At 46.5% G+C, this 14466-nt stretch overlaps 1 protein-coding gene across 2 annotated transcripts; it reads left to right on the top strand.

The window, feature by feature from the left end:
* Positions 1–7895: 7895 nt before the first annotated feature.
* On the top strand, positions 7896–13392 carry RPL11 (ribosomal protein L11). Of its 2 annotated transcripts, none has more exons than XM_088790499.1 (6): positions 7896–8033; positions 8775–8925; positions 10263–10369; positions 11600–11731; positions 12787–12897; positions 13315–13392. In XM_088790499.1, exons 1-6 carry the CDS (start codon positions 8028–8030, stop codon positions 13342–13344), a joined length of 537 nt encoding a protein of 178 aa, XP_088646625.1. In that variant the 5' UTR covers positions 7896–8027; the 3' UTR covers positions 13345–13392. The 2 variants fall into 2 exon arrangements, with proteins under 2 accessions (XP_088646625.1, XP_088646624.1); XM_088790498.1 differs by lacking the exon at positions 7896–8033 and adding an exon at positions 8155–8193.
* The last annotated feature ends 1074 nt before the right edge of the window (positions 13393–14466 follow it).

Genomic DNA, 14466 nt, shown 5'->3' on the forward strand with positions numbered 1-14466 from the left:
ACTGGGGCAGAGCCAGTTAAATGGGACTTTCTCATTCAAATCTTTGGGCTTCTCCTAGAACCTAATCCCCAGGATTTACAGCGTGCTTATGGGCCAGTCACTGTGAATGATTCCCATCCTCATAGGAAACATGATTTGATGCCCATTTTACAGATGAACAAACAGAGATAAGACTACACGACTAGTATGCATGGAGCTGCATTGTCCAATGTGACAGCCAGTGTGTGGCTATTTAAATTATTAAAAAGAAATTAAATAACTTCAATTCCTTAGTTGTGTTAGCTACATTTCAAATGCCCAATGAGCCTATGTGGCTGCCATATTGGACAGTGCAGTTACAGAATATTTCCATCATTGCAGAACGTCCTACTGGGCAGTGCTGGCAGAGCTTAGAATTCTAGCCCATGCTCACAAGCATTTAAGCTGTCCTGCCTCACAAGACGGGTTAGGTAGTGTGGGGGCAATAGAAGTGTTGTCTAAGATATAATCACTGTGCTCACAGATCCCACAATAGAGTAAGGTTTAAAATTCCTACGTGAGTATCTCCCTACCAAGGAAGTCTTGCTCTGGCATCAGACCTGGGTTCAAGCCCCAGCTCCATCCTTTGCCCACAGTAAAAAGATTAGTGAGTATTAACGCTCTGGGCCTTCAGACTCACTTTATGGGGTTGTGAGAATAACATGAGAGACTCCGTAGGGGCATCCATTCATGCATACAGTTGGTGCTCAAATGCTAACTGCTATCACTTATTACATTTGCCTAAAGCCTACCTTTTCTATAACTCACTAGAGGATTCTTAGCCTTTTCCTCCACAGGCACATAGCTATCTTTTTCTGATTATAAAAACACTCTAACATTTTTGCAATGAGCATTTCATGTAGCTATAAAGCATAAACGGCAATCTCACAGCTTATAGATAACCTAATTTTCATGCAGTTCTTTCTAGGTAGTCACAGCAGGACTCAAACTATACATATATAACATTCGATGACACCTTTTATTTTTAAAATTGTCCTTGCCATTTAAAGATGTTGAATGGCAACATCTTTGTAATGGGTGTTTTGTATTGCATCTCACAGAAGTACAGTAGTTTGTTTAGCCATATCCATTATTAAGGAAAATGGTGATTAATGATTTGAGAAATTATGTGCCAGACACCAGACTAAGCACTTTACATATACACAACCCCATGAAGAAGGTATGTTATTCTCATGTAAAATAAGAAAACTGGGACATGGTATAGTTGAGTAATATCCCAAGGTCACCTGCTTCTAAGAATATTATTTCTAATTTTATTAAAAACGGCCATAAGAATCTTGGTAAATAAATCTTTGAATGTTTCCTCTATTTAATTAGAATAATTTCCTAATGAAACAAAAGGGAGGCATTATTTTGGTGTCTTCTGACACATACCGCCCAATTGTCTGTGAGAAAGATTAGAACTGCCATTGGCGGTGTGTTCATTTGAATGGTATTTGAACATTTTCACACTGGGCACTGTCCTTGGTGCTGAGGGTGCAGCAATGGATAGGATGTGACTCTTCTTGTGGCACTTGGTCTTATTAGGGGGCAGGGTATAATATAGAGGACGATGACAAGTGCTAAGAAAAATATAAAGGGAGGCAAGATGGCTCAGTTGGTTAGAGCGCGAGCTCTCGACAACAAGGTTGCCGGTTCAATTCCCGCATGAGATGGTGGGCTGCGCCCCTGCAACTAAAGATTGAAAACAGTGACTGGACTTGGAGCTGAGCTGCGCCCTCGACAACTAGATTGAAGGACAATGACTTGGAGCTGATGGGCCCTGGATATTCCCCAATAAAATAAAAAAAAGAGAAAAATATAAAGGGCGAGGAGGCACGGTATGAGAGAGTTACTTTATATGACGTAAGAGCACAAGCCCGAAGCTTTGATGACCAGTTGCCCACATCCTAAGTATGATCACTTAGTTCAGTTCATGAGATAGAGGGGTTTTATTCTCATGTCCTGAGCATGTATTAAGTACCTCCTCTGTTCTAGATATCAAGAAGAAACAAAGCATGCATTCAGTGGACTAGACAGATTTAGAGTTTAGATTTAACTCTTAAGAAATACCTGTGACATTGGCGATCTCAGCTTCTCCATCTTTAAGATGGGCCCGATGCTGACCTCATAGGCTTATGCAGGCCTCTGAGTGGGCACAGAGCCATCGAGTTGCCAAGATAGAAGAGCTCATCCTTGATGACAAAGCTGGTGTTTGAGTGAGGAGTTGGCCTCTTTATCAACATCCGGCTTGGATCTTGGGCAACCTACTTCTGACCCTCAACTATCTATCCCCTCTGTAAAAAGAGGGAATACGCTTTTTTTTTTCTTATAAGCTTGATTATTTCTTATAAGCTTGATAAAAAAATGCTTATTAAATTTTGTCAAGGCATCTTACCTTCCCATACCCCCTCCCCTCCTTTCTGAGAGTTGAGTATTAATAGAAATGGTAGCTTTTTTCTCTGGGCCACCAGTTTTTTAGTCCACGAGACAAGATGTGTTCTGTGTGGCTTCTGGACTGCATAGCTCTGCTTCTCTCCTGGGGGGGAAGGATTTCTTGACTGGAGTCCTCTTCCCCATCCAGCAAAGCCTTCCCTGATCCTTCTTCCCAACCCTTTCACCCTCCTCTGAGAGTCAGTCTCACCAAGGACTGAGAGTGACCAGTCACTGAGAGCTGGTTGTGTGTGACCCCAGGGCAACTCTCCCAGGTCCTCCCTTTATTTTAAAAAATTTTTTTTCCAGGACAGGTATTTATTACAGGAGCAAACAGGTGTCAACAGGCAGCAGGACAGGAGACACTGTGGCGAGTGCAGGAGGCAGCTGAAGAAACATGGGAATCAGTGAGGCAGTGTCTGGTTTAGCAAAACACACGGACAGCAAGCCACAGGAGACCCGTATGAAGCAAAGAGTATCCAGCCCAGGTGTAAAGCACATTTGCTTAACAAGGACTGAAGGAGCAAAGAGATTATAAAGTTCAACACATTTGACTAGTTGGAAAGTTAAATTTCTGGATGATACAAATGACAGGGGGAAACACTAGACTAGGGAGTCTCTGCACGACCACAGGCCCAAGACCACCAGTTGTGTGCAACAGGGTTTATGGCCCAACGGCCACCTTGAGCCACTAGGTACGTGGGTGCAGATGCACTTTTCACCAGGGAATGTAAAGAGAATGCCGATATAGCGAGTACTCAAGCTCACCAGAAAACATACTAAAACCAAGAGGTATGGACACTAAGAACAAACAAGACCAGAATGCTTCAGTGACACAGGGCATGTGTGGTGTGACACAGGGCACGTGAGGTGTGACAGGGAGCTCCTGTGGAGCGCTGCGTGTAACTGACACTGGGCACGCCCAGTACAAGCTGAGGTTACACCCAGGCTGAGGCCCCCTGGGTGCTCACCCCCAGACAGCATCTGCAGGCCTCAGAAACCCACGTCTTTGGGGTCTGCTGGTGGCTGCGAGAGCAGCGTCAGCCTCGCCTCCGTGGCCAAGTCCGGATCCCAGTGGGACTCTGGTCAAGGAGAGGACCACCCGGCGGTTCCCTGAACAGGCGGCTGGAGTTTGTGAGGAAGAAACCAGGAGGCAGCAAACTCCGAGCTCAGCACACACAGGTGCTCAAAGGCACAGGCTGCCGCCCGGAGCAGAGCCCTGTCCTTGGGCAGTGGACCCAGAGACCACTCCGTCCTCTTCATGACTGTTCCTACCCCGGCCCCCAGCCCATCCCTTCTCTGGTCCCAGCATGGCTTCCTTGGGTCTCGGAGACACTCTCTGTACCCCTCTGTCCCAGATCACTGAGAACTTGACCTCACCATGACCTCTCTGTCCTGCTCCAGAGCAAATGTCCAAGATCAGTGCCATGGTCTTCCCCCCGCTCTCATCTACTCTGCAGCGTGTCTTGGAGTCAAGCTCACTTGCAGAGGTCACGAATGATCTTGGTGCCCAAATTGGGGATGGATATGAGGGGTCACGAGAAGTAGAACCCAGGTGACACCCTGCTGCCCACAGCCTCCGCAGGAATGCAGTGGACCCTGGTGCCAGAGCACGCAGAGGTCAAAGTTACTGGTCAGCCCTGCCTGCTCTGTGGGTCTCACTGCCCACTGTCCCAGATCAGGTGGGAAGAGGCCTGTAGGGACAGACGCTGGCACAGCTCACAGAATGCCGGCATGAAGGATGATGGATGTCAAACCCCCGGACATCCGCAGACATCCCTGCGTTCCCAGGTCCTGCCTTTAACTTATAGTTCTGAGGTAGGGGCTGGTGATTTCCCTCGATGCTGATGGTTTCAAAGCCCAGAGATTTGCTCAAAGACCGATGGCTCCAAAGGAGGAACTTCATCAGGATTCTAATAACCTGCCCGACAGAAGGCCCCGTGCTGACCCGTTCTGCTGCTTCAATGGTCTGGCTGCCCACGTGGCCCTTCAATCACCTCGGTTCTTTCTTCACCTCTTCTGTATTTCCAGTTAACTGATACGCCTTTCAGGGCAAAGATGATGTCTCTGACGTGCTTTGGCTGGAGTTTTTAGAGGAGTAAATACAATGTCTGCTTAAAAGGCATGCATACTATGTACTATCATACTGAAGTCGTCTCCCTAGGTCTCATACTCAGTAATGCTGACCCTGCATACAAATCGGCTCCCTGGGGAGCAGTCTTTAGACCCCTCAGCACAGTTGTTAGGGTATCTCCGTAGGGGAGCATCTCAGTCGCCAAAAGGCATGAGTACTAGAGTATTTGAGTCTTGTTTTCCTTTTTACTCCTGACCCTTACTTAACTTTGTGGTATGTTAACAAGCCCAGAGAAGGGAAGGGGCCTCAGTTTCCCCATTTGTGTACTGAGCAGATGGAATGAGATCTAAGAGCTATGAAGGTTCTCAGCATCTTTGCTTCCTGAAATATATTGGCTCAACTCCGGGGCAACGCCTGTGAGATTAACGAGGATGCATGGCTGGGCTTAAATCACTAACCTACAACATTCTGAGCTCAAATATATAGGGAGCAGGCACTTTTATGAAGTGCTTCTGTGGCAGGCTCTGGGCTAGATGTTAGATATTTACAAATAAATAAGGAAAACAAGTCACTACCATCATAATCTCACAGGTAATGGGAAAGGGGGTGAATTTCAAAAGGCTAATTTTAGAGGTAGGCCACAGGATGCCACGTGAGTCTTGCAATGCTGGGTGAGTTCTTCCTACCTCTGTCAAAAACACTATGAGGCTGAAGCCCGGTGCCAAAGCGTTTCCCACTACAACTTGAAGTCAGGGGAGCACTCAAGAGCTCCCAGATGAAGGAACTGCCCGATTCACAGTTGAATGTAAATGAGATCCAGCTCATGGGTTGTGATGGCATGGAGAAGGTATAAGTTACTGGGAGGCTAGGAGCATTCGGGTGGTAGGGTGGTGAGTGCCCTAAAGCAAAGCTTTACCTGTGATCTTTACTTTGGAAACAGAATAGTGACTCGTAAGTGGCTAAGAATTTAAGTGCTGGTGTGAGACTTCCAGGTTTTCAATGATTATAGCCAAGTGATCTTCAACTTCTTTGCCTCAGTTTTTTACCTACACAACAGATATCACTTATAGATAGATATCAAAGTATAAAATAGATATCAAAGTTTCACTTACTTGGCTCACTGGAACTCCTGTGCAAGTCCAGAGGACTTGCTTGTGCCCGGGGAGTGTTCCCCACTTGTTTCTCCGCGTCCTGTGTCTTAGGTCATTTGGCTGTGCCTGGCATGAGGCAGACGGTGGCCACTGGGCTCATCAAGGCAGTAGAGAAAAAAGCAACAACTGGTGGCAAAGTCACCAAGTCAGCCATGAAAGAGGTCAGGAAGTGGAGAAGGTACACTTAGTGACAGTTGCTTCAGGCCCTTCCAAGCCAGGGGCAGCCCAGACAGAGCCACACCTGGGAAAGCGTGGTTCCAGGAGAAGTCTTGCAGTTACTCAAGAGTTGCCTGAACTGTCCAGAACCTGCCCCTGCTAATATGGTTTTCTTTTTGCTAATGAGTTTGAAGCATGAGAATAAAGCACAGCAAGTCTTTTTGCCTCTGCCTCTACTGACCTGGATGTCTTAAGCAAGGAGAAAGTGTGTGTGTGTGTGGGGGTGCTGGGGCTAATTCTGCCCCTTCTGCTTCCTTTTGGGGGCCTGACTAGTGCAAGAACTGGAGAACTGGGCTGGCACTAGACTGCCTGACTTAAATAGTGTCTATTAAAATTACTAAACTTCTGTGTGCCTTGTTTGCCCATCTGTGAAATGGGAACACAATAGTATCTATCTCCACAGGGAGGTTAAAGGTTGAGTGAGCTGGTACCTGCTGGCCATGGTCACTTAACTCTTCTCGTCAACACTGTGTGGATACTGGACTGATTATGGGGAAGTTCAGTGGAGAAAACGGTGAGGGGAAGAGAATGAGACTGACCTTTGGAGGACGAGCTCTGTTTTATCTTGCTCGGAGACATGTTTTCCCCAGGTTATTTTCTCAACTTCACGTTGACAATTTCAGAGTTACAGAGAAGTTGCAAAAAGTCCCACGTACCCTTCACCCAGTTTCCCTAAGTCTTAAATTTACCACATTTGCTTTATCCTTTTCCCTCTAAGTAGCATTTTCCCCCCTGAATCATTTGAGAGTAAGCTGCAGCTATGATGCTCTTTTACCCCCCAAACTGAATGTGTATTTCTTAAACCCAAGGACACTCTCTTATAGAACCAAGGTCAAGTAATCAGAAGGAGGGCATTAAATTAACATGGGTACATTTCCGAAGTCTACAGACTTTACTCAGATTTTACCAATTATCCCAAGAACATGCTTTATAGCAAAATAAAATCCAGGATCATGTGTTACCTTCAGTTGTCTCTTTATTCCAAGTTTTGAGGCAGTCCCTCCCTCAGTTCTGTCCCTCCTAGAGGTCTGGCTGAGGCCCCAGCTCTGGGCAAGCCAGTGGTTGCTTGAAGGAGGCTCAAAGGAGAGGCCTTTTCTCTTTGCCCTCCTCCATCAGCCCAGCTTCCCAGAAGTGCTCTTTCGTTTCCATGCATGAAACAAGGAGAGCCTGGGGGCCTCTACCTCCCCTATAGCGATGGGAGAAAGGAATTACGACAGCAGAAGGAAGTGGCTTGGCTCCTTTCCTATGGAAGACCTGTATGTTCTCCTTTTCCCATTGGTTCCTGTGAAAGGAACTGGCTGACTCAAGGCCAGCTCAGTGTCTGCATGGGATGTGGATCCCGGCACCTCCTTAGGTCCTGCTGCTAAGGATTTAGTGTCAACCAGGGAGCCCTCTTAGCGTCCCTTGTCTGCCAGACTAATCTGCAAGCCGTCTTTGTGCCTGTAGGATGACTCTCTCTTGATTATATATTGACCATGTCTAACACTTGTTTCTGAGGGGAAGGGAGGTTGCTTGGAAGTACATAGATTTATATTAATAACAAGAGTAACCACTTATTGTGGGCTTACTCTGTGCTCTACACAATTACCTCATTTAATTTGCACAATCTTATGGGAGTACCCATTTTAAAAATGAGGAAAATTGAGGTTGAAAGAGGTCTAATTAGTAACCTGCACAAGGTCACATAGCTATTAGCCAAGGCCGGACCACATCTGCCTGTCTTCGTAGCTCAGGACTCAAGCCACCACTGTGTTCTAATTGTATAAATTCCATTTGTTTACACTGTTACAGAATAAATTGTTTGCTTCATAATTTGCATAATTGATTTAACGTAGTTCTGGCAGTCTCATTACGCAAGAACCACCAGTTCCTGAGACTTGTATGGGGTCCGGAAGCTCAAGTGAAACCCAGTTCAGGGAGCTTTAAAAACTCTTGGAAAACTCAGGTCCGGATCGTCTGCCAGCGTCGCCTGCAGTTGCGAGCAGTGTCCACGAGGGGGAAGCCGATACTGCGCTGCTCCACACGCGCCTCTCTTCCTTTTCTCTCATCTCTCTGGTTAGCTTGAGAGAAGAGCCCGCCTCCTGGCCCATAAGGCCCTGAGCCGGAAACTTCACTCTCTCTTCCGGTGTCTCGTGATGGCGGTGAGTAGCTGAGGCTCGGATTTGCTTCCTTTCATCCGCTTCCATCCACGCTCGGACGAGCCCGCAGGGGCTGTTTCGTCGCGGCCCGAGGAGGACGGATTCCCTCGATGCTGGCCGTACCGACACTGGCAGAGCCATGCGGGCCGAGAACGCAGACCTGGTCCTTGCCGCCTCTCCCGCCCTCCTGGGAGTGGGCTCGGGGCAGCTTCCTGGAAGGCACAGAAACGCGGGCCCGTAGGCTTGCCTGGAGGGCGAGCGGATCGAACGAAGGGGTCGGGGACGCGGGGTCCGGACCTGTTTCCGGTCCTGGGGCGTTGAGGCTTCCCGGGTGCTAGGAAACCTCCGCCGGCACCTGCGATTGGGAAGGGACCGGTGCTCTGCCGCCGCCACGGAACTGCTTCGGAATGGCATGGACGTGGCCCAACCACGTGGTTACTGTCTCCTCAGCAATTCAGTTTTGTTTTCTCTCCCCCATCGACATTACGTTGCGGCGCTCCCCATCACCCCTACACGTTGAGCCCCTGGGGATTCATTCTCAGTGTCTGTAACCGTGACACTGCCCTAAATGTTCACCCATTCTATGCTGGCTTCTTCCTTCGTGCTTCCCAAACAACGGTGACACATAAAACTCTTAGGGCTTCCGGTTTGGGATGAGCAGAAATGAATATACAGTGTGTAAAAATAGTGGGCTCGCAGCTGGGGCGAGTTAAGTGTGTTGACTGCTGTGCTTCCCTTTTACAGCAGGATCAAGGTGAAAAGGAGAACCCCATGCGGGAGCTTCGCATCCGCAAGCTCTGCCTCAACATCTGTGTGGGGGAAAGTGGAGACAGGCTGACCCGGGCAGCTAAGGTCCTGGAGCAGCTCACAGGCCAGACCCCTGTGTTCTCCAAAGGTGAGTAAACGGCAGGCACGAGGAGGGCTGGCGGCTTGGTATGCCTGGACTCTTCTTGACTGCTTTGCTGTCAGGCCTGTTGAATGCCCATTTTGAAGGTGACAGTTGGCATCCCTTAAGAGCAATATCTTCCTGAGTTACCCAAGAAGCATCTTCCTTTTAAGATCGGGTGTGGTGTTGGAATAGCTGGTTTTATGGGAGCAGAAGTTAAGACTAGCCCACGTAAAGGGATGAGGTAGAGTGGGAATGTTGTGGCTGCAGTAAATGGTATTAGGCCTGATTAGCAGTTAGGGTTAGATAGGCTGCCTTGAGGACAGGGCTGTGTACGAAGACCAACTGGGTTCAAGTCCTGGCTCCACCGCTTGCTAGTCTGACTTTGGCCTCTCTGGACCTCAGCTTCCTTTTTTACATGAAAGGGATAATAATGCTTTATATGATTGTAGAGGGTAGAATGAGTTACTAGATATGACATGCCACGTGCCAAACACAGTGTAGGCAGTACTATCGTTCCCCATTTTTAAAGAAAAGAATTTATTGGGGAAGGGGAACAGGACTTTTATTGGAGAACAGTGTGTACTTCCAGGACCCTTTCCAAGTCAAGTTGTTGTCCTTTCAGTCTTAGTTGTGGAGGGCGCAGCTCAGCTCCAGGTCCAGTTGCTGTTAGTTGCAGGGGGCGGAGCCCACCATCCCTTGTGGGAGTTGAACCTGCAACCTTGTGGTTGAGAGCCCACTGGCCCTTGTGGGAATAGAACCAGCATCCTTCGGCGTTAGGAGCACAGAGCTCCTGAGCCACCGGGCCTGGCCCTATTGTTCGTTTTTTGTTTTTAAAGTTGTGTTGCTTTAGGATGGTGGAATATGGCAAGTCCTTGGGTTCACATCCTGCCTCTTATGACCAACTGTAATCTTGGGCAAGTTAACCTCTCAGAACCTCATTTGTAAAATGGGGATAACAGTTCAGTAAGATTTTTGGCAAATGTTAGCTATTATTATCCCAATGTTTTCTTTAGAATACAGTGATCACCTTTCTTTCTAGGGGCTTATTCTGGTTGTGAACTTCCCCTTCATGAGATTGACATTATGACTCTACCGCTTAATTGCTTATAGCTGAGTGACTTGGAGGGTGGGAAATCTGTTTTCTGTTTTCTGGATGAAACCGATTAACAACAACAAAAAGAAACCAATTGACAGACGTAGGTGACACTGGTTGCAACACCACCACTCAGAGTGGGCAGATACTTACTTACTGTCTCTTTGGAGTCGTGGAGATGATGTTCTGGGGAATAGACCATTGCGGTGGGAGTGTGACAACCTGACTCCTTGTTAACTCCTGCCTGCAGCTAGATACACCGTTAGATCCTTTGGCATCAGGAGAAATGAAAAGATTGCCGTCCACTGCACAGTCCGTGGGGCCAAAGCAGAAGAAATCTTGGAGAAAGGTCTAAAGGTGAGGCTGATCTCATCATGGGTTGATACTAAAGAGCACCAGCTTAACACATGTAGATAATTATAGTGGCAGTGGTTAAACTTAATGTACTGTTTTTGGTGCCCTGGTTTGTTTTGTTTTGTTTTGTTTAGGTGCAGTTGACATACAACATTGTGTTAGTTTCAGGTGTACAACAAAATGATACTTGTACACACTGAAATGATCACAGTAAGCCTAGTTACCATCTAACACTACAAAGTGACAAAAATTTTCTTATAACTTTGAAGATTTGCTCTCAGCAACTTTCAAATATGCAATATAATATCGATTGTAGTCACTGTGATTTACTTATTTTATAACTGGAAGTTTGTACCTCTTGACCCTCTTCACCCATTTCACCTAACTTCCGCTCCGGCAACCACCAGTCTATTCTCTATCTGTGAGTTTTATTTCTTAGATTCCACATATAAGTAAAATCATACGGTATTTGTCTTTCTCTGTGTGACTTATTTCACTTAGCATAATACCCTGAAGGTCCATGCTATTGTTGCACATGGGAAGATAAATTCTTTTTTTATGGCTGAGTAACATTCCATTGCATATAACCACGCCATCTTTATCCATTCATCCACCAGTGAACACCTAAGTTGTTTCCGTATCTTGGCTATTGTAAATAATGCTGCAGTGAGCATAAGGGTGCATACGCCTTTTCGAATTAGTGTTTTTGTTTTGTTTAGATAAATGCCCGGAAATACCTGGAAGTGGAATTGGCTAGACCATGGTAGTTTTTTGTGGGTTTTTTTTTGAGGAACCTTCATAATTGTTTTTCCATAGTGGCTGCACCAGTTTGCATTTGCACCAGGGGTACACAAGGGTTCCCTTTTCTCCACATCTTGACAACACTTATTTCTTGTCTTTTTGACAATAGCCATTCTAGCAGGTGTGAGGTGATGTCATTGTGGTTTCGATTTGCAGCGCCCTGATGATTAGTGACGTTGAGCATCTTCTCATGTGCTCGTTGGTCATCTGTATGTCTGAACTTCTAAAGGACTTACCCTGCCCTTTGAAAGTTAGGAAAGTTCTGTGAAATCCATAGTTGGGATGTGATTTAGTGTGTAGTAAGGAAATCAGATTTTGTCCCTGGCCAGATTGCATTGAATTGTATTTCTGGGGTGCCGAGTGTCGCAAGCTAAGCTCGTTATTTTGGGACTTGAGTTGACAGGAGTGTGACTGCTGTATTTTTCTCCTCAGGTTCGAGAGTACGAGTTACGAAAAAATAACTTCTCAGATACTGGAAACTTTGGTTTTGGGATCCAGGAACACATCGATCTGGGAATCAAATACGACCCAAGCATTGGTATCTACGGCCTGGACTTCTATGTGGTATGAATTTTTAATCTTTTCCACTCCTGGTCTGTGCGGAGAGTGGAAGCTGCTACTTCTTTATTTCATGTGCTATTTTGATGTCTGCATATTGAATTGGCGCTTTGACTGTTGTCTGCCTTTGTCTTCGCCCCCTTTGGGAAGGAAGGTGTTCCCCTCTTGTGGCATGTGTAGGGATACAGCACTGAACTAGATAGACAAGATCATTGCTACGTGACGCTCACAGCCTAGGGTCTAGCAACCACCAATAATGGCTTAAAGGGGGATGAAGGAAACTATTCCATGTGGCCACTGACTTGAAAATTTGAGAAATAGTGTTGGTGCCTCATTGGTATGCAGGTTGGCTGCACTGAGGCTGGTCTTTCCCAGCTCCCTCCCTTAGACCTGGGAGAGGGGTGGCTTCCACCCGCAGGACATAGAAGCAGGTTTGGCGAGCAGCTGGTTTGCTGAGGATGGGGATTTCAATGTAGAAATGACCATTTGCATTACTGCAGTGTTTTGGTCCAACCATGAAACTAGCAAAAACCAGACGTCCTGATTATTACGGACACTGAAAGATGGCAGCACTCTCATTAGATTTGACTATCCAAACAGTAATGAGAATTGGGTGCTCACTGGGAGTTTGGGAACAGCAAACCTTTAAGAAGCACTTCTGAGCTGAAGTGAAAGGAGAGAAATATAACTATTTGTGCTTCTCAGAATTTTACGTTTTCTACAATGCAGTAGTGTAATAAGATTTTTCCTAATACTGGTTTTAAAAATAAAAGTGCTTTGGAAATTGGGGAGCAGTGGTGGAAAATCCTTAGCTACCTACCACTAGAAGTTGGGGCGGGGGGAAGTTGCTGCAAGTTCCAGCCTCCAAAGCAAACCTATAGTATGGGGGTGCATGTCCAGGAGGCTGGAAACAGTTCCACCACTGAGATCGTGGGTCTCTTGCTCCATGATTCATTGGGTCACCAGGTCACTCTTGAAGGTCGATCTCTGCAACGTGTGAGTCTTGTCCGTCTGCTCTTGACTCTGAGCTGGCTAGGTGACTGTTGGTTATTCCGGGACAGGTGCTGGGTAGGCCAGGTTTCAGCATCGCAGACAAGAAACGCAGGACAGGCTGCATTGGGGCCAAACACAGAATCAGCAAAGAAGAGGCCATGCGCTGGTTCCAGCAGAAGGTAATGCTGCTTGATCTCATGTGAAATGGTGGAATGTGGTGTTGGTGAATGAAGTTGGGATTGGGGGATGCAAAATCGAGCATCATTGGTGGGTAGCTTCTTTAAAGATAGACTATTTGGGCAACTTGGCAAGTGGGGGCTTCCAGGATTGGTGGTTTAGAAGAACACCCAGAAGCAGGCCTTTTCCCCACCCCTATGAATGCTAGTAGCTGGACGGGGAGGAACATGGCGTATTTGGAGCCCCCTTTTTCTCAGTGTAGCAGTCGTTAAAACCGACCAGCTTCTTGTTTAGTCTGGAAGGGATCTAGGATTCAGAGCCAAGTTCATGCATCAGGTTTGAATTCTCAAACATTAGCCATTGCTGCGATCTTTGCTGTCGCCTCCTGTTCTGAAAACATAAAATCTCTTCTCTTGCAGTATGACGGGATCATCCTTCCTGGCAAATAAATTCCCGTTTCTGTCCAAAAGACGAATAAAATATTTTCCATGAAACGTGCATTACTGTGTGTGTTCTGTGAAAGGAGCCTGGCCATATTCAAGTCCTTGGATCTCAAGCCACTTAAAGCTTCGATGGGACTAGCTGGTAACAACCCTGTGTTCCTCTGCTTGGATGCCCGTGTTTCCTGGCAGATCCAAGCCTGAGCTTCGCAGCATTGCCGGTGCTCACCACAGCCTGGTGATAGATTGTGGTGTGGGGGTCACTTGGGAACTGGTTGTAGAGGGGAAGGTATGACTGGGGCTGGGGTTCCTATGTTCTAGGAGGGTCCCCTTGATCCAGTGATTCTGTTCTTCACTAGAGATTTTACCAGCACTGAGGTCTGGTGAAGGGATCACAGGCTTTGGTGTGATGCTTGGGCTTAAATTTTGGTGTAACTTTTCAGACTTAAAATGAGAATCTGTAAGGTGGTTGAGAGGCAGTGTAAGTAGAGAAGAGGGGGCTCTTTGAGGCAAATTGCCTGGATTTGATGCCTTCTGTGTCTTTCATGAGCTGTGTTACCTTAAGCAAGTTAGTTTCTCTGCCTCAGTTTCCTCATCTGTATCACGGAGGCAATAATGATAGTAATATACCTCAGGGTTAAATGGGCTTATAGTGGTAGAATGCTTAGACTTCTGCCAGGCACATCGTGCTCAAAAGGGTTAATTTTATGTTTTGGTGTATGAGAAATGTTACTCTTACCAGTTTGCTCCCCCTTTGGTGTGAAAGTGGAACTTTCTAGCTTGTACATGTCCAGGTCACTGAAGCGGTGACATTCAAAAGCCACCATTTCTTTGATCGTTAGACACAATACTTGGCCGGTGGTTCACAGTTTTCAGTCTTGGGTTTAAATTCTGAGCACATGTTAATTTGGTTCAATAACTTGCTCACTTGTGACTAATGAGATCGGGTGTCCTGACGCCACCTTTTCATTGCTGTTAATGGTGCTCTGATTTGTTAGCTGCCTTTGTGGGTATTTTAAAATCCAGAGATTATTCGGTGTGCCTAATTTTTTTATGAAAATGTGATTTATTTTGTTTCGTGATGATAAAAATCTTACCCAATAAGGTCAGACCTGATTGGTTAAAGGGAAA

The sequence above is a fragment of the Rhinolophus sinicus genome, chromosome 14 (genome assembly GCF_057876585.1).
Source record: "Rhinolophus sinicus isolate RSI-liver-muscle chromosome 14, RSI-T2T, whole genome shotgun sequence".
Taxonomy (NCBI): domain Eukaryota; kingdom Metazoa; phylum Chordata; class Mammalia; order Chiroptera; family Rhinolophidae; genus Rhinolophus; species Rhinolophus sinicus.

Bases quoted from the DNA above. Each gene is read 5' to 3' on its own strand.
- RPL11 (XM_088790498.1), top strand. From the start codon at position 8,170: ATGCGGGCCGAGAACGCAGACCTG. The intron at 8,926-10,262 runs GTGAGTAAACGG...TCCTGCCTGCAG, and splicing joins GACCCCTGTGTTCTCCAAAG to CTAGATACACCGTTAGATCC. The intron at 12,898-13,314 runs GTAATGCTGCTT...CTTCTCTTGCAG, and splicing joins TGCGCTGGTTCCAGCAGAAG to TATGACGGGATCATCCTTCC.